A 25,257-nucleotide genomic window follows, 5' to 3' on the forward strand; every position below is an offset into this window, starting at 1 on the left:
TAAATGTGTGTTGCAGTGATTTTTTAAAGGCAGGAGGTTGATACGGATAGAGGAGGGAGAGAGTGGGAGGTTGTGCCAGGGCATAGGATAGGGAGGTTTTGTCCTGGAGAGTGAAGGGTTGTACAGCTTTCTATTAGGTTTTGGTTATATTATCTTATAGGTCTTTGTGAGCATGGAGGCATGTGCATTTTAAAGGGAGAGAGGGAGGAGAGGGACAGAGAAAGTTGAAAAATGAGTTTGTGAGCAAAGTAGAGCTCTAGTAGGAGAAGATGTGCTAGCCAGCCTTGTGAGTTTGTGCAGAGATGTACAGATGGTAGCAGATTTGGGCAATTTGGGCAATTTGGACAGTTTAGTATTGTTAGGGTTTTTTTTTAGTTTGAGAGAGTGAGGTAGAGGACAGAGGAGGGAGTGAGGGGAGGGTAGAGAGAGAATGTGAGGAGAGGTAGTGAGCATAGATGTAGTGGTATGAAAAGTGATTGTTTTGGTGAGTTTTGTGTTTAGTTTGGTGGGTTTTTTATGTTTAGTGGCTTTTTCAATCTTTAAACTAACAATTTTTTGATTCTATAGTAGTTGGCTTTTTTAGTTCTGTTTAGTGAGAGGTGTATTATTAGTGGTAGGGTTGTGGTTTGTACTATCAAAAAGGTGGTTTTTGTTTTTAAGTGATGTTTTTTTTTGAATTGATGTAGATGATGCTTTTGAGGGATTGAGTGCTAGCTGTTTGTTGTAAGGCACTTGAGTGGTGGTAGAGTGAGTGCCTTTGATTAATGTGCATGATGAGAATGGTGGTTATCTGCACAGTTGATAAGTTGGGGAAAAAATCGGATATGATGGGATTGGAAGGAGAAATGAGAAATGAATATATTGAAAAGGAGAAAGAGGGAGTTAGGATGGGGGGGGACACCAGTGGGTGTGGAGGAGGGAGTGGGGAAGCTTAGATTCCACTTGACAGCTTGTTGTCTGGAGAGAAGATAGCTGAGGATTAGAGAGAGAGAGAAGGAGAATAGTTTAGAGAGAGTAGTTTTAGAGGAGAGAGGTCAAGGGATAGGGAATCAAGAGATAGGTTAGTAGAAGAAGTGGAGCCAGAATTCCAGGAGCCAGAGTCTCTGTCTTTATTTACAGGAGGTAGGAACAAGGGGGCCAGAATGGAGGTCTGTGTGGTCTGGTCTGAAAGAGATGGAGGAAGGTTGTTAGTTATTATCTAGAGATGATAGAGTTGAAAGATAGGATGGAGGATGGAGGAGAGTTATTATATTAGATGGAGGAGGATTGGAATGGAAGCCTTGATTATTATTAATTGAGACCTGTTTGAAAGACGAGTGTGATTTGTGCAGGAAGTTTTTAGGGCACATTTGGGGATTGGATAGGCTGATTAGGATGGGATGTGCTGGGGAAGGGAATGGGGCTGATGGCTTGTGCATGGGGCATGATGATGATGGAATGTTATTTTTGGAAGTTTTAATATCAAAGAAACTAAACCTAGAAAGAAAATTGCTTGCACCAAAGTCTGCTTCTTTTAGTAGCAGTCATCCTACTGACCTGAAAGAAGCATAATTGCCACTAGCTGTATTTGTCAAGAAAATATCTGAACTAGTACTATTTTGGCTGAGTTAGTTTCTAGGATTATGAAATATAAGACAATAATCTCAACCTTTGAGGATAATATTTCAGTGATATATCCAACATTAATCTGCATTCCAAAGAAACTGCATATATGAAAGAAATACTTAAAGGTCTGTTAGCATGAAGTAGATGAAATAATATTCTTCTCAGGAGTCTGCCTGAAAAGTATGACTCAACCATCCTACCAGATGTTATTTGGATATTGCCTTCCAACTTATGAAAGAACCAAAGGCAGACTAATACTTTGTAATAAAAGGGGCACATGGAGCACTTTACACAAAATCTGCTAATGATTTTTCTAGCCTGCTTTACATCAGTTTGTTAAAGTTTCAAAGTAAGATAAAATCTTTAAAACTTCCAAGAATAACTGGACTTTACTTGACAAAACTGTCAAAGTTTTCTTAAGACATTCTCTGCATCAGAATATCCTACCTCCTACTATCAAAGTTATGACAATCCCTGTCACACACTGTTCTAATTCTTAAACGTGAATGAACACTTCTTGTCTTAATACTTCATTTTAGTAACAATATGTAAAAAACTCCAAGAGGTGAAAAACAAGATATGCTGTTCTGCTGTTTTGGCTAACTTAAACACACCCCACTGAGAGGTACTTATGAGGCTACACTTTCTTCCATAGGTTCATAGGTTGGTACTAGGCTATCAGCCCTAGGGCCTATACAAGCCTAGCCATAACAATTCCCTGGCTATTTCTTCCCACACTATTTACTTCCCTGGACCCCTGTCTAACTGACGTGATCCCGGGGTGAATTTCCTTTCTCCCATCCAATCGTCAAGGTTCCTTTTGAAGAGGGCCAAAGAGGCACTCTGCTTGACATGTATGGGCAATCTATTCCAGAGTTTGGGGATTCTCTGGGACAGGAACCTATCCCTCCAGCATGTTTTGTTTATTGTGATGACAAGGTTTAGATCTCTGGAGCGTCTGGCTCTGAGGGATTGGGATTTCTTTAAGTGTAGCATGCCCAACAGCTCTGGGTTTGACATGGCCTTGTATGTTAAGCAGAGATCGCCTTTTTGTAGACGATATGCGACAGAGTATTGCTGGAGTTTTTTAAGGAGGTCAGCATAGGGCATCTGCTTTAGGCCTGTGATTCTTTTAGTGAGGTATTTCTGCGGCCTTTCCAGTTGTTGCAGATGATTTGAGAGGTACATACCAAATGGGACGTTGTATTCTATAATGGGTCTAATGAGGGATGAGTACAGTGGGACAATGACCTCCTTTTTTCTGGATGAAAAGCCCTTAGTGATGAGGTGTGCCACATAGAAGTATTTCCTGACTGTTGTGGTGATGTGGTTATCGAAGATGAGACCACTGTCCACCTGTGTCCCTAAGTCTCTTATCACACTTTCGGTGTTTAGTGTACTGCCACCTATATGGTAATTCATGGGTACATGTTCCAGTACAAAGCAAGGAATTATTAATGCTTAATACACTTCTTCTTCTTTTGGCTTTTCCCGGTTAGGGGTCGCCACAGCAGATCACCTGTCCGCTCATGATTGGCAGTGGAGTTTTATGGTGTCGATTTGCCAGCCCGACACCCAACCTTCCACGGAAGGCATATGCACACACACACTCATGCCTAGGGCCAATTTAGCATATCCAATCCACCTACAGCATGTCTTTGGGATGTGGGAGGAAACCGGAGCACCCGGAGGAAACCCACGCGACCACAGGGAGGACATGCAGACTCCGCACAGAAGGCAATCCAGCCAAGAATCTAACCAAAGAACCTCTTGCTGTGAGGCGGCAACACTAACCACTGCACCACCGTGGCCGCCATGCTTAATACATTGATATTCAAAATATTCTACCCCCATCTCTTAAGACCAGAGTTCCTATAAAAAGAGCCAACTTATATTCTTATGGATACCAAAAGAAAGGGTTATTGCTGATAAGAACTTTATTGGGGAAAGAGAATTCTCAAAAATTGGTCCTGCCTTGTGGAATCACCTCTTCAATGAGGTAAGATCACAAAATTTATAAAAGGATTTGAAGTTAAATTTGAAAGAACATTTTTACTATTTCTGAGACACCATATAGATAATTGCTTCCGTATGGGCAATGGCATACATACGTTACAAAAGGCAATCTCTGGCATAAATACTATTGAGTTCTGTCTAGTGTAACAAATGTCATTCACAGCTGCAAATAGCTAACTAATGAAACAACATTTTTTGTATTACTTTAAGTGGTTAATTAGTTTGTATTGTCATTTATCAGTCTACTGTATAACTTTGTTACAATTTTATTTTCATTGTACTAGTGCTATCTTTGCTTAACATGCAATTTTTTCTATTATATTCTTGTGAGTTGATGAATTATGCTGCATTTATGTGTTGAAATCTGCTCCAGACTGCAGCAAACCCATACCCACTACAAACTGTCAAGTTGTGATAATAATTACATTATCAGAAGGGTAGATCACATGACATGGAATCAAGACATACATGGACTCTGCTCACACTACACCAATGCAAACATGTTTACTATAGTTAATAAGCATAGGTCCAATAAACTAAAGAAAAATCTGTTCATTTTAGAATCAGAAAACCTCACTTTACAAGATGAGACTGCAATTACAGCAAAAAGAAAGGGAAGAAACAGTAAAAAAACAAAACAAAGTGGCACATGATCATTAAGTCTACATTTTTTTGCTTAAGTTAAGTTTCCAGTAACATAATGATTTTATGTTTACTTTTCAGGCATTCACTGAGTTAAAGTTATTGCTTCAATAACCTTATTTTTGCTCGTATTGTTATATGCTAATAGATTTCTTTCTAACTGTTTTGCTATATTATAACACTTGTCTATACTTGCCATATTCATTCCTTCAATCGACTGCATATTTATATTTTATGTCAGTGTGTGTGTGTGTGTGTGTGTGTGTGTGTGTGTGTATATGTATTATCCACATATTACCATGGCAGGGCTAGCCACCTGGCCATGTGAACTTTGGCAGTAGATTATTGTCGCTATTGATGTGAAACCTCAACACCTTGTGCAATATTGGGGGAAAGGGGATTATGGATGGATGCATTGAATAACCCCCTTTTTTCCCTAGTGTATGATCTTAAAGGGAAAATGTAATATTTAATATGTATATATCAGCTGACAATACTATGGGTTCTGGTACTTAGGCAGCGAGACATTTCTCTGTAGTACATCTTGTTGGTGACACATGGCTGAAGCGACATTCAGATGGAGAGAATTGTGGCTGCAGTGAATTCCCTGTGAGAAAAGAGAACAATGTAGTGCCATGCCCACAACTTCAATAACCAAAGGTACAGGGGGAAAATAATGTCCATGACCCCCAAGGTAACATGAGACAGCAGGTAGCATGGCAGGCATAAGCAGCAGGCTGGCCAGTGGACATGTCAGTGGCAATAAAAATGCAGTGCACAATGGGCAGTGAGTTCATAATTGGTAGGTGTGTGGACCACTACCCCTTCACAGTGTCTAGGAAACATTACCTAAAATGCATACTGGAGCAAAAATGTGACTACAGTAGCATGCAAGATTTCATCCATGCTGTAGCACACTTCTACATGTTGTAGTCACATAAGTATGCACTGTACAGTGAGCACAACACTCATTAATTCTTCTGCAGCCATGCACTTGGTTATTAAAACTGTGAGCATGACAGTCTTCTCTTTGCCCACAAGGAATTAAGAAAAAACATATTTCTCTGCAGCTGAATGTCATTTCAGCCATGTGTCCCTAACCAAATGTTCCACAGGAAAATGTCTCATTGCCAGGTGCCTGATCCCCAATAATATTCTTGTGCTCTTAACATGATCTTTCCCCTTACAGTCCATTTTTCATATCTAATTTTAGTATCACTATCCTATCCTTTTATACTTTTCACTGAGATTATTCATGCTTTAATTCATTATATAGTCTAGTTTAGTCACTTCTCCATATCTTGTTTTAATATTACTGTTCTCATATCTTGTTTTAATTTTTACTGAGCTTCATTCTTTATTTATTTATTTTTTGGGACTAAAACAGGCAATTTGTTTTAGCTTGGTGACTTCTGTAAAGAGCCATTGAGTGAGGTTGTTTTTAGAATTGTGTTCATAGTTAGCTTAGATGGCCCATGGGTATTAATCACAATGTTGTATTTTATCATGGATGTGCTATTTTTTTTTTAAACCACCACTTTTGGACATAGAAAATATGGACTAGGCCTGTAGGTGGTCCACAGTAGGGTCAGTATTGCTGCAACATGTTTCAGCTTATTCTTCATTTGTCCATCAGGTTGACCTTATGCCACAGTTTTATTCATACAGGTATTTTCTTTTTGATGGGTTTTATATCTTCTGCTTTTGTATTCTGTCCAAGTGTAACTATGTTTATTGTAGATTTGCTTTTCTTGGATCATGCTGACGTTTTCATCTTGGTGCCCCAGAGGTATTTAAGTCCATCACAACACTCTTTTGCACTTATCCAGTAACCTTGATGCTAATATTGCTACTAGCACATGATTTGTCCTGACAGCAGTGCATCTTAATGCAAGTAAAGATAGTGGATTATTGTTTGTGATGTGACCTGTTTTACTAAAGTTCTGCATAGCAGCTCCATTGACTAATCTGCAAGACATTTCCTCAACAAGATTTTCTGACTTCAGAGGAGCGATCAGAATTTAATATCTCAAAATAGCATGAAAACTGATTTTTCCCCCAGGGTTAGAGTTTTTAGCACAACTCATTACAATGATTAAAAGAAGACTGAGAAGAAATTTGGGCAACTGTAATAAATTAAGTTTATTGATCCTTGTAGTAGATGTTTAAGAGAAAACCATTAAGGAGTGATAGCAGTGAAAGCAGTTTCAGTTGAAAACAGAATTGAAATGTGGTTATTTTCAAATAATAGAAGGATGTTGACCCAGTTATAGGACAAGGTTTGTCAACCTGACTATATGATAAGAAGGTTATCCAGATGAAATAGTGGATTTTTAGCAAGGTCTAAGAGACAACAACTACATGTGGTGATAGGTACTGCAACCAGCCTTCAGACCTGGATGATCTATTTATTAACACTTCTGTGATGATAAAATTGTACAACTGCACTGTGGTCTGGTTGTTCATAATGTGACCATGTATAATTATATATACATAGAAGGATTTCCTAACTACTTTGGCAGTATGATTGTCAAAAGGAGAGATTACTATCTACCTGGGTCCCCAGATCTCTTATTACCTCTTCTGTATTAAGGGGGCTGCCGCCTATGTGGTAATTCCTGGGTGTTTTGTTTTTCCCAAACGGGATAACTGTGAATTTTTTGGCATTTAGCTTGAGCCCAAGACTTTGACACCAGGTGTTCGTCTCAGTAAGGCCCTTTTGGAGAATGTCCGTGTCAGCCGGAGAGTCAATTATGGCTCCCAGTTTGCAGTCATTGGCGAATTGGTTAGCCATAGTCCTCCTGTGTTTGCCTGTACATCTGAGAAGTATACGCTGAACAGTAGGGGTCCCAGGACCGAGCCTTGTGGGACACCACTTGTGACTGGTTTTAGAGTCGGACCTGGAGCCCACTATTCTTACCGTGTGAGTTCTGTCTGTAAGCCAGTTGGCAACCCATCTCGTGACGTAGGGGTTTATGTTCAGGTTAGTGAGTTATTCTATAATTCCCGAGTGGGGAATGGTGTCAAAAGCCTTGGCGAGGTCAAGGTAGGCTGTGTGAACCACCTTCCCCTCATCTATGGCCTTGGTGACTGTCTCGAAGAAGTCAACCAGGTTTAGTAGGCATGATCTGCCCTTAACAAAGCTGAACTGGGTTGGATCAAGTGTTTGGAGGTTCCCAATGTCTTTGTTAATGAGTTCCATGATGATGTGCTCCATAACCTTGCAGACCAGGCTAGTCAGGCTTATGGGGCGATAGTTACCAGGGTCAGTTGTGGCCCCTCCTTTGTGGAGCAGAATAACCATTGCTGTGCACCATTCTATGGGCATGTAGCCTGTGGAGAGGCTGAAGTTGAACAATGTGTTTAGGTGGGGGGGTTAGTTCGTTCTGTAGTTCTTGCAAGACACATCCTGGGACACCATCTGGCCCCATTGATGCTGTGCTTTTGGCTTTTGAAAGGGCTGTTTCACCTGTGCATCTGTGATTTCGGGGACACTACACTTTTCCAGTATTGTTGTGGGCCCTTTTGGGGGTGAGAGGGGGGTGAAGTTTGCACTGAATCTATCTGCCAGGTTGTTGGCAATATCAGTAGATTCAGTATATTTTGTGCTATTTTGCACTAGCTCAGAGCATATCTGCAAGTTGCCACTTAGATTCTTGACATAGCTAAAGAAGGCTTTGTGGTTATCTTTCGAATCCTTGGCTATTTTTCTTTTGAAGTTAGCCTTGGATGATTTTATGAGGGACCTTAGTTTCTTACTGATACTGATCAGGGATGTCTTTCCTTCTTGGGATTTGCTTTTTTTCTGAACTAGTTTCCTCCTTCTATTGTATAGCCTGTTTATGGCAGGGGTCCACCAGACTGGTTTCCTTCTCTTAGGGGAGTGAGTCTTGGTTTTGCTAGGGATGGCATGATTCATGCATCCTAGTAGGTGCTCATAGAGTCCATTTGTAAAAGTTCCTGCATCTTGGACACTGTTATCCTTTAGCGTGGGGGCTGTGAAACTTACCACCTCTGTCTTAAGTAAGGTGAAGTTTGCTATAGAAAAGTTTTTCACTGTGGTTTCCTTGGTTGGGGGTGGTGGTGTGGTGTGGACATCCAGAGTGATTAGTTTATGGTCTGATCTAACCAGTGACGGGTTGACCTCTGGTGCGGAACACCTGTCGCCCATGTTGGTGATGACCAGGTCCAGTATGTTTTCACCTCTAGTAGGGGAGTTTACCAGCTGATCCAGGGCATTTGAGTTGATAAATTCCAGGAAGCGCTGGACCTGGGAGTTTGTACTTGAGTAGTTTTCCCAGTTAAAGATAGGGTAATTGAAATCACCCAATATCAGGGTGTTCGGTAGGACCTTCATGTTTTCCAGTGTCTTCAGAAAGGCAGAGTGGTGGTCCTGAGTCATGGAGAGTGATCTGTAGCAGGCCACAATCTGCATTGCAGATCTGCTTGATGCTAGTTGCACATGGATGATCTCAGAGGTATCATGCTGTACCACTAACCTGGAGGTGTAGGTATCCTTGATGAATATGGATACACCCCCTTCTTTTTTGTTTCCGTCCATGTTCTGTGGCTGAAATGGGTGGTATGAGTTGTAGCCCGGTAGTGCTGGGGTGCTCTGTGGAGCTTTGAACCAGGTTTCAGTTACTGCACAGATATCGACGTTCTCCATACTGAGGAGTGCTTTGAGCACGTGCATTTTGAGATTTAAACTCCTGGCGTTGAGTAGCATAACCCTCATTTTTTTATTTGTGCTGTTTATGGAGGTGGGTTTGACCTTTGAGCCTTGCCTAAAAAGGCGCTATGGGGGCAGCAAGAGCCTTGGCCAGTATTTGAAAGCCTAGGGGTGACAGGTGCAAGCCATCTCTTGTGAAGCAACGAGGTTTGTTGAGCATGTCGTCCCAGGCTGACAGACACTGGATCCCCTTTGAATGACACCAGAAGCTTAGCCAATTGTTGAAATTGATAATTTTTTTCTTTATACTGCAGTATCACTCTTGGTGAGGGCAGGATGCTACTCAGGGTCAGGGTCATACCCGCCTGGGCTACATGATCAGAGAGCTCTTCCATGTCTCTTTTCATGTAGTCCAGGGAGGTACATCTCAGGTCATTCACACCAACATGAACAATGACAGAGTCATATTTGCACTTGTTCTGGAGTGATTTGAGTGCTTGTGTTATGTGGTGGATTCTGGCTCCCGACAGGCAGCTAACAGTAATCTTCTCCTTGTCCAGTCTAGTGAGTGGGACATCAGTGTGCCTGACTATCGAGTCACCTATTACTAGTGTGTTAAGTTTGTTATTTCACCTTAAGGGCTGTGATTGTGCGGCACACTGATTTTGTGTTTTATGTGTTGTCTGGTTTGTGAAGGGAGGTGCAAGTTTTTTGGGTGTTTGCTTTGGAGGTCTCTGATGCTTTTGCAAGTTTTTATTTAGAGCCTTCAAGTATGATTTTGTGTATTTATGTGTATTTTTTGCCAGTGCTGGTTTAGTATGTCTATGTGAAGCTGGAGGTGTGGTGCAAGTGTTAACCTTCTCCTTATGACTGCCTGTTCCAGTCTTGGATGGAGAGAGCTTAGCTTCCAATTTAGCTATATAATTGCATCTCTCACATATGTTAATGTTTTATGGTAGAGGAGAGGGTTGTCTGTGCACATGAGGCAGTTGTAACAGTGCCTCAGGATATCCAGGTTCACCAGCTGAACTGGAGAGCATACCTGAAATTACCTTTTGGTCATGCCTGAATAGTAGGGTGAGCTGCTTAGTCGCTTGGTTGTTGAGGGGTGAATAATGAGCCTTGCTCTGCTGGGCAATCAAGTGTCAGGGTATATTAGTGCTTGCTATTAGGTCTGAGCAAGTGCTGGACTGTAGGATGCTTTTTAAGTGCTTAGGTTTAGAGTTAGACTACTTTCAAGGGAAAAACTGAAGAGGAGACTTGGTGGAGCCGGGAATAATTTAGCCGCAGCTAACTGGCGCTGCCCGGATGTGGAAAACCATGCAAATGCAGGTTTTACAGCAGGGAAATGAAAGAGAGAGAAATTAGCCCAAAATGGCCTATAAACTACTAACTTCTGGGCTGGAGCCACTCCTCCAGGGACAGATGGCTGCTCAAAGCTCCCTCTCTCACAGGTGAACAGAGAAACCTCCTTCTATCCAAGCAAGGTATGGGCAACTCAGAAACTTGTAACACAGCCCTGAATTCAGCACTAGCCTGAAAACTGGACTATACTAGCTTAGAAAGGTGGGAAGGCAAAAACAGTAACAAATACACTTAAAACAGCTTTAAATGACTGCAAACAGTAAAAATACACTTAAAACATCTTTAGATGGCTTAAAGCAATCAGAAAAGGCTTTTAAACAAATTACCCAGTTAACCAGTAAACAAAATCTCAAAACTGAGCCATGTTCCTGTAGTCTTCAATCAGACAAGTGTTAACTGCACACTCCTGCCACTGAGGTGCAGGGGAACCTTCTCCAAAAAAGAAGGCCTGGATTAGTGCTCAAGTTATACAAACAAAGATAGATTCAGCAGGCCTGAATCTAGTTTATGTGACAGCAAACAAGGCACACTAATTTCAGTAAGAAACAGTTCAAATATGCAGGCACTATAAGCCTCTAACCAGAAATTCGGCAGAGTCCAGCCTCTCCTCCCACAAGAGTGCAGACCACAAACCTTGTTAATGTAAAAGAAATGGCCTGAGGCCCAAGTACTTAAATCAGAACTAATAGACTTTTAGAATAACAGACACTGAGCCTTCAATCAGCAGTTCACAACTTAGAAGGATGTAAGCTACCTGTCCTGCCACAACAGTGCAGACCACAAACCTTCTTAATGTAAAAGAACTGGTTGCTTTTTTTTTTGCACTAACAGCATTAAACTTTGCAGGGTCATACTATGTCTGAGCAATACAGATGCTATATTTCAGCTCAGAATAATAATTTCCTTATTTTCTGTGAGTGGGTCTCCCAACATGTGTGCCAACATTACACTGTAGTCAATTTTTAAAATCTACCAAGTTATTATATTTCCAAAAGGCATGTCCCCAATTACATCTCTCTTTTCCATCATACATCCAATGAGTGCTATTTCTGAGAAAAAATTATTTGAAGTCTGCTTGGGCTATAGAAATACCTATGTAAACACTCCCTTGCAAAAATCCTAAATCTTGTTGCATACTTGTGAGTCATACAGATGTATTCCCACTGTTCCTTTGCATATTGCCTTTCCATTCTTCACAATCTTTTTTTAACTTGTTCTAATTGATCCTTAATAGTTAGCATGCAAAATTTTGTATGCCCTACTAATTATCCTTTTTTTAACAGCAGCTTCTGTTCTAGACTCAGCTCTGTTATCTCTCTCTGGTAGGGAAGGCAGTCTCTAACCTGCAATCCAAACTTCCACTTGGCCTCATCCCATTTTTTACATCTCTATAGTTATTTATTCTCAATACCCTGGTTCTCTTGTTATTTTTTTCCAATAAATTCCAGACCCATCCTGCCTATTTTTCTATGGTTCTACTTGACATCATCCTTGTTGGTAAAATCTCCTTTCACCATTTCAGTGTTGGCTTAGTTCTTAGAATACTTTCCGATACTTTATAAGTATAATTTCCTGTATGGTTGTTGTTATTCTCCTTAAGGGTCTACATCCAAAATCATACTTTCTTTATTTCCTGAACCATCCCCCATTTCTCATCCTACCTTAATACCTTTACACTTTGATTTGTAACCTTTTGTTTGTGTTATGTATACAAGCCTTAACTGTGTACCTCTAAAGCATACCTTTAAACCAGGTAGTCCTGTGTCACCTTGTTATATTGGGAGAAACAACTTATACATTTAACTCTTGCCCTCAGCCCCTCTCAAATAAATTCCTTCACCTCTTTATTAATTATGGTCCACACCTTTTTCTCTGGCTGATAATACTATACCTGCCCTGTATATAAAATTGAAGGGACTAGAAAGTGTTTCAGTGCTTGCATTTTACTATCAATATTCATATCCATAATCAAGAGCTTTTATCTTCTCAATTTTTGTATTTTCTTTTGTTTAGTCTCTCCCTACATATCTTTAGCTGCCCCAATAGAATCCTTTTTTAATGCATTCCTAAATACTTCATCTTATCATATCCCTACAGAGATGAGATGGGTATTACAGAACCAGTTCATATGCAAATACATAGTTTACCACTATAGATTATGGTTTATCTTCTTTTATGTTATATCTTGGAGAAACATGAAGCTTCCTCAAAGTGTTCCACAATACTGAAATATATTTTTCTGGATTTATCAAGTACAAAATAATATTATTGATGAACAAAGCTAACTTTTCTTGATTACCATATCAGTTATATCCTTCAACTTGTGAGTTCCTTCTTTTCTTTGCCAATGACTCTAAGTATAAAACAAACAACAGAGGGAAGGAGAACACCCCTACCTAGTTATTCTGTTTAAACACAACTCATTAGAGACAAACTCTACCACCTTAATTCTTGCCTCTAACATTTCCTTATTCTATTTAGGAGTTAAACTGCTACCCTTTTCCTACTCAGAAAATTGTAGTTGACTCAATCAGATCTGCAGTAATGTTTTCTTGTACTTTGGATCCCTGTGTATCATCATTGTACTATTAATGCTGCCAAAGTTTCCCTCCATTCCACAAAACCACATTTATCCATACCTATCCATTTTGGTCACACCTTAGCTATTATTTCAGCTGGTACAGATATAAATACTTTATAATCATGGTTTAAAATTTAAATTGATCTGTATGAAGCTGGGTCTGAGGTGTCACAAATATACAGTTTTGAGAATATCCTGACCTTTTAGTGAGATTGGGGAATAGATACAGTTCATGGATTACAGGAAAAACACTTGAAGAGGTTGTTTTTGCTGTATTCTGAAACAAAAGAATTTAATAGAAATGTAACATGTGGAGTCATTTTTATAAGGAAAAAGGTTAGAAGCAAATGCTTGAGTATTATGTTTATTCTAGTATCGGTGAAAGTTATACAGCTGACTAGGAGGCAATAAGTACTATGAGTAGAGTTGTAGGGATACATTTTAATGTACAAGGTGAAAGGTCCAGCAAGCTAAATGCCTTTAAGCTAGTTTAACATTAGAAAGGCAGAAATAGGAGCTAGCATCAGTGATGGGAAGAGCAGTATAAGAGAAAGCACTATAGTAGACTTTGGTATTGCCATAATGCAGTACCATGCTTAAATATTCTGAAGAGTTAAACTGAAAAGGGGAATTAATTCAGTATTTAGGTGCAATATAATGGCAGGGGCTGTTTGGAAAACCTTGATCAAAAAGAAGTGTTGCCCAAAAGGAATGTCTGAGTAATTGCAAACTTGAAGACGGAGAAAAGAAAGCTATGAAACTGAAATGAAGGCAGATGAGGGGAAGAGATTAAATAAATCATTCATTTTATTAAGGGTGTGCGCATTTGTGTGTGTGTGTGTGTGTGTGTGTGTGTGTGTGTGTGTGTGTGTGTGTGTATCACATGCATTTTCTTGTAATTAATTATTTCCCAATCCTTCACGTGCATGTCCTTGAAAACTATATGCTGTGCAGCTTTTCTCTTATCTTATAATCTGCAATAGGAATAATGTTTTCTTGAGGTGGTATCACACATCTCACTGAACCCTACACATGCACAGGTACACTTCCTCTTTATACTATGCAGGTACAATTGCAGTTTCCAAACTATATATGATACATTTGGAGAGATTTAAGGAGTTATTGATTTAATTCTACACGTGAAATGTAACCCACTAGAGTACTTTGACCTTCACCTGATTTGGGGTGTCTACAGTGTGGGGAATATTCTGTGAAGGATTCTGCTGATTAATCCCAAATAGATCAAAGGTTCAGCCCAAATTCTACCTGCCCTATTCTTGTTGCCCTGAAATTACCAGAGTTATTTTACTCATTCCTGTCTTAAATAAGTTTGTGTCAGTTTTGGCATGTGGAATGTGGGTGTTGATACATGCATTAAATATTTGATGTATACTGCTTGCAGTTATTTATAAAATGGGAGAAAGATTAAACATTTTAAGAGAGTCAGAAACAGAAAGGTGGTAGGTGATATAGCTATCTAGGTATTTAGACTATATATTGTATCATAAAATATAAATTTGATTTGATTGTTAATATGTTTTCAACTCTATTATATCAACAAAGTCAAGGATAAGTGATTTGGTAGCCCTTATTCAGTGAATGCTAGAAAACAAGATTAGCATAAGTGTAGCATCACTTAGAAGTATCAGCTTCCTATAGTGAAAAGGGTAGCTTCAAGGTTAAATCCAGAGTATGGCTGATTGCACAGTTTATAATTGATGACTTTAGTGTATCTATGTGGAGCTAATTTGCCTTATGTGACTATCATATTTTTTATAAAAAAACATTAGCTGAACATTTAAATATCACATGTTCAGAGCTCCCATTCTTCAAGGGGCCTTGGTATGAAACTTAAATCAGCAACCATTTTAAAAAGCTAGTCTATAACATATGGAATTGAATTGATGAAGTCAGTTTGGTTATATAGACCGTACTGATTCATTTGAATTATTATTATTGGCTTTTATTGTGCATATAGGCACCTCAAGGACCACTTGTTGTATGCTTTAACTTTCTCTTGTTTTCTTCACAGCATCTCAATCCATCCCTCTTTGCAGCTGCTGCTCTCTCAGCTTTTGGTTCTTCCTTGCTTTATGGATACAATCTTGCAGTTGTAAATTCTCCTGCACAGGTAAGCTTTGATGTCTTTAGTAAATAAAAAATGTTACTAACAGGAAAAGATGAAAACATTCCTGGATTTTGAGATGCAGGGGGAATATATGGAAAGAAAGAATATTTGCACTGGAGTAGCATCTGCATACTATAGATGCATTTTTTTTTTGTGGGATGCACTTTTTAACCTCGCATTTAATATGTAACAGTGCATTCTGGAATGGGCTTCCACAGCATAAAAGCATGACATCTGTATTTATTTATTTATTGTTTAATGTATATTGACTTGAACAAGGCCTGTTTTCAGCCATAGACTTTTAATTTAAACTTAAGAATGCTCATATTTGTTCAAATGATCTAGACAGGAAATCATATTATACACAATATGCATACAAATGGTATTGTTTCCTGATTAATTTGCTTGGTTTAACACATATATTGACATTTTCTGAGTATAAGTTCCACTGCATTCTTTAATATTACTTCTGAACAGCCCATACTGCATCAACATGAAGCACTTGTATGCATGCTTACACAGCATGGACAAGGTGAACAAGACTTTTGTGATCATCACATAAGATAGTATAAGAGAAATACATTATTTGTGCAGATTTGACTGCATTTATGTTAGGCAGACTACATTCTCAATGAGCATAACTGTAACCCCTTTGTGGTCTAAGATAACATGTACACACCCAACACAACATGATCATTAATTTTATTGATTTCAGTGATTAAACATTTACTGTCAAATATAATCTTTATTTGTGTATAAACAGTGACCTCATAGCTCCTTTGACCTTGACACATTTCAGGAGTGTTGTGGTATTCAAATTCATATTCCCATTTATTTAAGTGCATATTAACAAGTCTCTGTTACAAATGAATGAAGCAATAAACATCAGCTAGACAAATTAGATAATAAATAACAGCAGTATCAATGGCACAACAGGTAGCAGATTTGCCTTTGGCACATAAGACTGTGGGTTTTATTCCCACACTAGACAGCTAGATTACTAATAATGCAGTGCAACATAAAGGGGGGGGGGGGTTGCTGCACTCCTAAATGTGCTGTCCTTCAGATGAGAAATTAAACTGAGGCTGCACCTGCTTGGATTACATTATTTACAAAACATTTACATATTTACAAATTTTTTAAATATACAATTTTCTGTTTCCTTCTGTACTATTATACATCCATACTTTATAATATCAAGTTTTTATCCTTATCAACCCCCACTCGTTTTTCCATAACTACCATCTGATTTTACTCAATATTGCTGCCAAAATCCATTTTTCATTAAACATAATTTCATTTATCCTTTCAGTCCATAAAACAAAACATTTTTATCTTTTCTTTTAAAATATTCTTTACTTTTTGTTTTATAATGTCCATCATATCCATATTTATCTTATTCACGTAGTTTATATCTTCAAAGACATTTTCTTTGTATAACTTTTCTCATAATTTCTGTACTCCTTTACATTTCAAAAAAAAAAAAACATGTTTAGTAGTTTCCTCTTCCCCGCTAGGTAAACATATTCTTTCACTTTTCTTTTCATATGACATGTTTCCTTTCATTAGTAATTTATCTGTCACCAGTCTCCACAAAAAATCTTGACATTCTGATTTCTTATTATACCATTTAGTTCTTATTTTTTATAGCTTTAATTTTTCCTTCTGCTATATTTTCCTATGGTTTAATAACATTGTATCATTATATTCTTTATCATACTTTTCTCTCCTTTTCTATTTTATCAATTTTTATTTTGCACATTAATAGTTTTAATTTTTTTATACTTGATAGCATTTCATCTCTTCATTTATACATTATTTTTCTCTTTTACTGCTTTTTACCACACCCCCAAATTTATCATGCTTACATTTAAACATTTTTACAACTAATCTTTCATATTTTTCATTTCTCTGCTTTAATAATTTATATAACTAAATTAACCGTAAACCTCTCCCCTTTTTATTTACATATAAAACTTCTCTTTTTACTGGATGCAGTCTAGAATCCCATATGAATAAAAAAAAAATTGCAATAATTCTTTTTCAAATATCATTGACAGCATAGATGCACTTACTAAATATGCTGTTTTCCCCATTAATACTGAATTTATCAAATAATACATTTTCCTAAATGATAACCTATATGTGTTCCAGAAAAAAAACTCTTTTAACTCTTCTATTATTTTTCCATTGAATTTTACTTACATTCATATTCCCAGATTTTATACCTACACAGAGATTTCATTCATCATAAAATATTTTCCCCCAGCTTAACCACATCCCCTAATCCTTTACTTTTCTATTTATTTAAAGTCATCCCTATTGCATCTATGCACTTTTTAGACAAAATATTTCTTCTTTTATCAAAGTCTTGTTTTGCAGTTACTATAATATCATCTGCTAAAGTTAGCAAAACTGGAATTCATAACCCTTTAGGCATTATATACCCAGCTTTCTTCATTTTCAATTTATTTTACATACAATCACATTTATAACTAAAGCAAAAAGTATACAACTCATTGGACATTCCTGTCTTACACTCTTCCTCATATGTACCTCTTTACTTAACCAACCATTTACTAGAATTTTTACTTCATTATTGCTATAGGTGGACATGTATAATTTATTTTTTCATTACCACCCATAAAATTACATGCCCTTTTGTATCAAATGCCTTATTAAGATCTGATATCATACATTTAGCCTGTTATCTTCTATTTATATCATCCACAATTTTCCTCACTATCATTAATAATTGTTGACATTCCTCCCCCTTTATGCTATATATACTGTCCTCCACAACACTTTCCATTTTAGTTTCAAATCTCTTTTGTATTACTTTCATAAAGATCTTATAGTCATTATAATTCAGTACTATCAGTCTCCATTTTTTAATTGACTTTTGTGTTCCGATACATGAAACTTTCATTTAGTAATGCAAAATCTTTATAAAGTATTCTTTTTTGCCATTCCATTAAATTTTTATATATTTCATATCCTGTTCCATCTGGTCCTACAGCTGAATCCATATTTTTCAAATGTTTTATTCTCTTACTCTAAAAGGGTGCTACTTCCCATATTATTTTCATTTTCTTCTTTTTCCTTTAATCATTTTTAGATACTCTACAACAATATTCATAATGTGTTTCTGGGTTCTTTCTGTTTCTCCTTTTATATTTTTTATTTATCTCATTACACTACTATCTTCCTTTATTAATCCACTTAAATATGCTGATACTTCTCTTTTTCCTTGCAAGAAATATATTTGCATGAATAATAAGTTAATATTCTCTTAATTTTTATTTTTTATTTATTTATTTTTATTTTACATTTGTTGACCGGGCTAGTCTAACTGGATATATGTCTATTTTCAGTAGAGGCCCGGGGAGAAAAGCTCCACATAAGCAAAATATTAGCAGCTACAGGTACAAATAAGTAAAAAAAAGTAACACATTTAGGTGCAGTACTGTTTTAAGGTGAAGAATAAATACAAGGTAGGTCCAAGAATAAATACAAAATGTACTGTCTCGCTCTGAGAGAGTTCTTAAATTAATATCACATATTACTGCTGGGTTAGCTTGGATGACATCACTTTTTTGTCACCTGACTTCAGTTTCCAGGCTAAACCCCCTTTTGTCAGAAACTAAAAGAATTTAACATCTCTGTGTGAAAAATACATATCCTTCAGATGTTTGCAGTTGCTAGAAGACAGAAAACAGTAACACACTTACAAAACAATGCAGAAGCCACCCTAGTTCTACACATCCGTCCTGAACTGAAGTCAGATGACAAAAAAGTGATGTCATCCAAGCTAACCCAGCAGTAATATATGATATTAATTTAAGAACTCTCTCAGAGCGAGACAGTGCATTCTGTATTTTGTCTTGGACCTAGCAAGAACATCTACTCATCATCACCATCTGCACTTGCCTTGCTCTGTAAGTAAATTCTTACAGCACAGTAACTCTTTTTAGACTCAGGAATATAGCAAAGATTAGTTTAGGTGGTTTCTTTATTTGAGACTGTCCTGCAATGTTGTTTTAAATAATTCCTGTGATTTTGAACTCTGAAGTTGCTGTATTGATTTACTGAGTATTGTCTTGTTCTTTTATTATTTATTATTAAATATATTTAAACCTATCTTTGTCTGCCTTTCCTGTTACTAGTCTAGTCCAGGTACAGATGTGCTGTATCTAGGACTCTCTGTAAGCTTCTGAGCCCACCAATCCTTTCTGTGTTGGAGGGAAGCCTTTCAGCTTATCAGTGGGAGTGGTAAGCATTAGGTAGCCTATCTACCACAAGAGGAGTGGTCCCTGGCCCAGAAATTGTAGTTATTGGCCGTTTTGGGCAGTTTTCTTCCATCTCTTTCAACTTTCTGGTTTGAAAGCTGCACTTGCGCTTGTTTCCCGCCTTTCCTGTAACTAGCCTAGTCCAGATAAAGAGTTGCTGTATCCAGGATTGTTGGTAAGCTTCTGAGCCCTCCAAGCCTTTCTGTGTTGGAGGGAAGCCTTCTAGCTTATCAGTGGGAGTGGTAAGCTCTAGGTAACCTGTCTACCACAAGAGGAGTGGTTCTTGGCCCAGGAATTGTAGTTTATTGATCATTTGGGAAGCTGTCCATCTCTTTCAACTATCTGGTTTAAAAGACCACATCTGTGCTTGTTTCCCATCGTTCCTGTAACTAACCTACTGGAAAGCACTAGAAAGCCTTAAACTGATACAAGCCTTCTAGCTTAAAAGAGAGTCTTTGGAGTGATTAAGTATCAGTTTTCTGTATTTTCTTGCTGTACTTAAACTGTTTTCTGCCTAAACGTTGATTTTCCAGCATTTATTGTGATTTAAAAGCTTGGTTTTTCACATATTGTACTTATTTGACTGCCTGCACTTTTTTAAAAAGTCGTTTTTTATTTAAATAATTTGTTTAACTGTTGTAGGCTACACACTAAAGTACAATAGCCTTTTCTGATTGCTTGTAGTCATTTAAAGCTGTTTTAAGTGTAGTTTTTATTGTTTTTGCCTTATTTAAAAAAAAAACAAAAAACCCCAAAACATTTCTTGTTTCCCACCCTTCTGAGCTAGTATAGTCCAGTTTTCTGGCTAGTGCTGAATTCAGGGCTGTGTTACAAGTTTCTGAGTTGCCCATACCTTACTTGGATAGAGGGAAGTTTCTCTGTTCACCTATGAGAGAGGGGAACTTTGAGCAGCCATCTGTCCCTGGAGGAGTGGTTCCAGCCCAGAAGTTAGTAGTTTAAAAAACGCGTTTGCATGGTTTTGCGCACCGGGCAGCACTGGCTAGCTATGGTTAAATTATTCCCGGCTCCACTAAGTCTCCTCTTCAGTTTTTTCCTTGAAACTAGTCTCTTAACCTAAGCACTCAAAAAGCATCCTACAGTCCAGCACTTGCTCAGTCCTAATAGCAGGCACTAATATATCCCGACACTTGATTGCCCAGCAGGGTAAGGCTCTTTATCCACCCCTCACCAACCATGCGACTAAGCAGCTCACCCTACTATTCAGGCATGACCAAAGGGCAATTTCAGGTGTACTCTCCAGTCCAGCTGGTGAACCTGGGTATCCTGAGGCAATGTTACAACTGCCTCATGTACACAGACAACTCTCTCCTCCTACCACAAAACACGAACATATGCGAGAGCTGCAATTATACAGCCAAACAGGAGACTAAGGTCTCTCCACCCAAGACTGGAACAGACAGTCATAAGGAGAAGGTTAATACTTGCACCACACCTCCAGCCTCACATAGACCTACTAAACCAGCACTGGCAAAAAATACACATAAATACACTAAATCATTCTCAGAAGCTCTAAATAAAAACCTGCAAAAGCATCCGAAAGCTCCAAAGCAGACACCCAAAAAACCTGCACCTCCTGTCACAAACCAGACAACACATAAAACACAAAATCAATGTGCCGCACAATCACAGCCCTTAAGGCGGAATAACATACCTAACACACTAGTAATAGGTGACTCTTTAGTCAAGCACACTGGCATCCCACTCACTAGGCTGGACAAGTTGAAGGTTACTGTTAGTTGCCTGTCAGGAGCCAGAATCTGCCACATAACACAAGCACTCAGGTCACTCCAGAACAAGTACAAATATGACTCTGTCATTGTTCATGTTGGTGTGAATGACCTGAGACATACCTCCCTGGGCTACATGAAAAGAGACATTGAAGAGCTCTCTGATCATGTAGCCCAGGTGGGTATGACCCTGACCCTGAGTAGCATCCTGCCCTCACCAAGAATGATACCTCAGTATAAAGAAAAAATGATCAATTTCAACAATTGGCTAAGCTTCTGGTGTCATTCAAAGGAGATCCAGTGTCTGTCAGCCTGGGACGACATGCTTGACAAGCCGCGTTGCTTCACAAGAGATGGCTTGCACCTGTCACCCCTAGGCTTTTGAATACTGGCCAAGGCTTTTGCTGCCCCCATAGTGCCTTTTTTAGGCAAGGCACAAAAGTCAAACCCACCTCCATAAACAGCACAAATAAAAAAATGATAGTTATGCTACTCAATGCCAGGAGTTTAAATTTCAAAATGCATGCGCTCGAAGAACTCCTCAGTATGGAGAACGTCGACATCTGTGCAGTAACTGAAACCTGGTTCAAGGCTCCAGAGAGCACTCCAGCGCTACCGGGCTACAACTCATACCACACATTTCAGCCACAGAACATGGATCAAAACACAAAAGGAGGGGTGTATCCATATTCATCAAGGATACCTACACCTCCAGGTTAGTGGTGCAGCATGATACCTCTGAGATCCATGTGCAACTAACATCGGGCAAATCTGCATTGCAAATTGTGGACTGCTACAGATCACCCTCCATGACCCAGGACCACCACTCTGCCTTTCTGGAGACAATGGAAAACATGAAGGTCCTACCGAACACCCTGATATTGGGTGATTTCAATTACCCTACCATTAACTGGGAAAACTACTTGAGTACAAACTCCCAGGCTCAGTGCTTCCTGAAATTTATCAACTCAAACTCCCTGGATCAGCTGGTAAACTCCCCTACCAGAGGTGAAAACATATTGGACCTGGTCATCACCAACATGGTCAACCTGTCACTGGTTAGTTCAGACCATAAACTAATCACTCCGGATGTCCACACCCCACCACCATCACCTTACTTAAGACAGAGGTGGTGCCCAAGATGCAGAATCCTTTACAAATGCACTCATGGATCATGCCCTAGCAAAACCAAGACTCACTACCCTAAGAGAAGGAAACCAGTCTGGTGGACCCCTGCCATAAACAGGTTATACAATAAAAGGAGGAAACTAGTTCAGAAAAATAGCAAATCCCAAGAAGGAAAGACATCCCTGATCAGTATCAGTAAGAAACTAAGGTCCCTCATAAAATCATTCACGGCTAACTTTGAAAGAAAAATAGCCAAGGATTCGAAAGATAACCACAAAGCCTTCTTTCTCTGTAGTTATAGAATCATGAAGGGTATCTCTTTCCTCTGTCTCCCCATCAAACGTATTCTTCATGTTGATGTGCCTGTATAATCTGTGAAATGCTATGCCTCTGAGTAACACAGACCACTGTTATGAAAGTGTTTCTCTCTCTGAATATCTGTTGGTTATCAGTATTATGCTGTGTACAAGTACAAAGAACCCTGACTCTGAAGGTATCCTTTGTAACAGCATTAGACAGGTGTTACTCACGTGTACTGTTTACATAGATCCTGTGTTTGAATTGCTGATAATTGTCATAATTGTATTTGCACAACTCACTTCTTGCATTGCACCAAGAACCCTTTCACTGCACATTCAACTTAAGTTCTTTATGAGTAATATTACAGTGTGCCCAAACTACCAGCTTTCTGGTTCCCACCCAGAATCACTAACATTATAAACCTGTACTGAATTTAGTCCAGCTTTCTAACCTTTACAGTTTTCCATACTTTAATCCAAATTTAAAGCCTGTATAAATATGATGAAGATCACTACACCAGTATGATAGATGCCATTGCTAATTTCAAAGCATTATTTATAATCTGATGTTAGAGTTCCTAATACCTTTGTTACAGATGTGGCATAAGGCATTTATCATTCATAATTTTAATAATGTTTGATTTTATTAATAAAGACTGATTGCAGATATTTACTTAAAAGTATGAGCTTGGAATTTAAATACTTTTTTAAAGCTGAACATTTAAACTGTTCACATTGTATAATACTTTTAATAAAAAAACATGATGCAGTAGATTAGAAACAGTGAAGGAACTGAAGAATGCATAAAAACATAGGACAGCTTAAGGAAAGGTGAAACAACTTAATGCAATTCATTCATTATTTGTACTGTATCTGATAGGTAACCAAGCATGCAGACTTAATGTTAAGTGATCTTTAGTTAAAGCATATAATTTTAAGTTTTCATATACTACTTGACCTACTTGTAAAAGAAAGCAGAACAGGCCCTTGTAAATAAAAAAAAATGACTTAGTGTCTTCAATCAGCAGCAGCTTCTTAACCTTGTAATTTGTAGCTCAGAAACCAAGTATGAACTGTTTTTAACATGGAGTTAGAGTAAATAAATCCATTCACCCTACTGCATTTTTCTTTTTGTTTTTCAGTTTATAAAATCTTTCTATAATGAGACCTGGGTGGAGAGATATGGTCAGGAACTGACGAAGGACAAGCTCACTGTTCTGTATTCTGTGACAGTTTCCATATTTGCTGTCGGAGGAATGATTGGTGCTGTTCTTGTTGGGGTGCTGGTTTCAAGATTTGGAAGGTAATCCAAGACTGTAATGTTGTTTAGCTTCACTTGTTTTGTGAAATGCTCCTAGAAAGGAGCGTTACGATGTACCTGTGTGATACACTTCTGTAGAATTTGTCCTTCTGTATTCCAGATTTTGGGAGATGAGATGAGGCACTCGTTCTTTTCATCCAAACTGTTTTCCAGCTCCTTAGATATTTTTTTAATCTGTATTACTTCTCTGTCTCTGTATGAGGTTAAAGCATTTTAATGATGTGTATGTAGCTGGATTTAACATTCAGACTTTTTAATCTGATTTTAATACTATATACTTAAAAGTATGAGCACTAACCAAGGTCAAGAACACTACTTTTAATAAGAAATAATGGTGAAGATCAGAGGCAATGAAAGTATCATGGTCGCTCAAGCTTGACAAGTGTTTGGACAGATACATACCAAATGGGACAGTATATTTAATGATCAGCTTGATGACAACTGAGTACAGAGGAATGATTACATTCCTGGACCTGAACACCATGCATTTAGATATAAGTTGTGCAATGCAGAAGGTCTTCCTTACAATAGTGAATACATAGCGATTAAAGGGCAGCTCCTTTTCCAAGTGAGACTTATGTCCCTCCATCAGCATGCTGTGCAGAAAGAGAAGCTTTGATGCTTGACAGTCGCTGTAAAGAGAAAATAGTCTTCAGCTATGTGCCCTGGCCTCACTTAATGCTGAATTTATATCTCCACCTCTTAACTCTGTCAGCTTATGGAAGATGAATGTTCTAAAAATGTTTCTAGCACAAAGAGATGCTAAAAAATAAAAAAGGCATGGCAATGTTTCTATTTTTCTTTTCTTTTTCAGTCTTTTTAAATGAAAGCAGTAAAGCTGCTAAATTGCTCATACTATAACAATTGTAGTGCTATTTTATTAGTAACTAGGATGTAGTTTACAGTAATATTCAAAGAATTCATGCAAGGAACATTTAACTTGCTGATATCATAAGATCATGCTATTCCTTGACTCCATGATGCTTACTTGCTGGGATTTTACGCAGGTAATCAGCACAGAACAGTAACAGGACTGTAAAAAATGCATTTCCAGCTTGGATAGCATATTTATGCTCATAGGCTAACTTGTCTAGCTCTCTTCTTATTGTCCTATATAAAATGACATGCAGGGCATACACACAGCTAAATACATGACAAACTTAGATTTGCAAGTATACTTATCTCTAAATGCAATTCTGGCATTTGAAGATACCTCTTCTCATATTCCTTATTTCAGGTACAGACAGATTTCCCTGGAAATATTTTTTAAATTATGAGAAATTCAATTAATTCATGGAATGCCAGAAAAAATGGTGGGTAGTAACATGGCAAACTTCTTAACTGTCTGGTTTCCAAATGTATTAGTCTTGCAGGAAGAACTCTCTATTAGAATATAATAAGCTGACAGGTCCCTCTTGAATACCCTGCAAAGCAGAAGCCTCTCCAAGTGCTGTAATTATTAC

The 25,257-nt window shown here is 38.1% G+C and overlaps 1 protein-coding gene across 1 annotated transcript in view; it reads left to right on the forward strand.

Annotated features, from left to right (window-relative positions):
* LOC122788725 (solute carrier family 2, facilitated glucose transporter member 5-like) overlaps positions 1-25,257 on the forward strand; it is a 569,090-nt gene that overhangs the window by 49,085 nt on the left and 494,748 nt on the right. Inside the window, exons 2-3 of the mRNA XM_044055616.1 lie at positions 14,914-15,012; positions 23,616-23,776. Of these exons, the coding sequence (XP_043911551.1) occupies positions 14,914-15,012; positions 23,616-23,776 (260 nt within the window). The remainder of the gene's footprint in view (positions 1-14,913; positions 15,013-23,615; positions 23,777-25,257) is intronic.

Source organism: Protopterus annectens, chromosome 14.part0 (genome assembly GCF_019279795.1).
Source record: "Protopterus annectens isolate FY-2018-M chromosome 14.part0, PAN1.0, whole genome shotgun sequence".
Classification (NCBI taxonomy): domain Eukaryota; kingdom Metazoa; phylum Chordata; order Ceratodontiformes; family Protopteridae; genus Protopterus; species Protopterus annectens.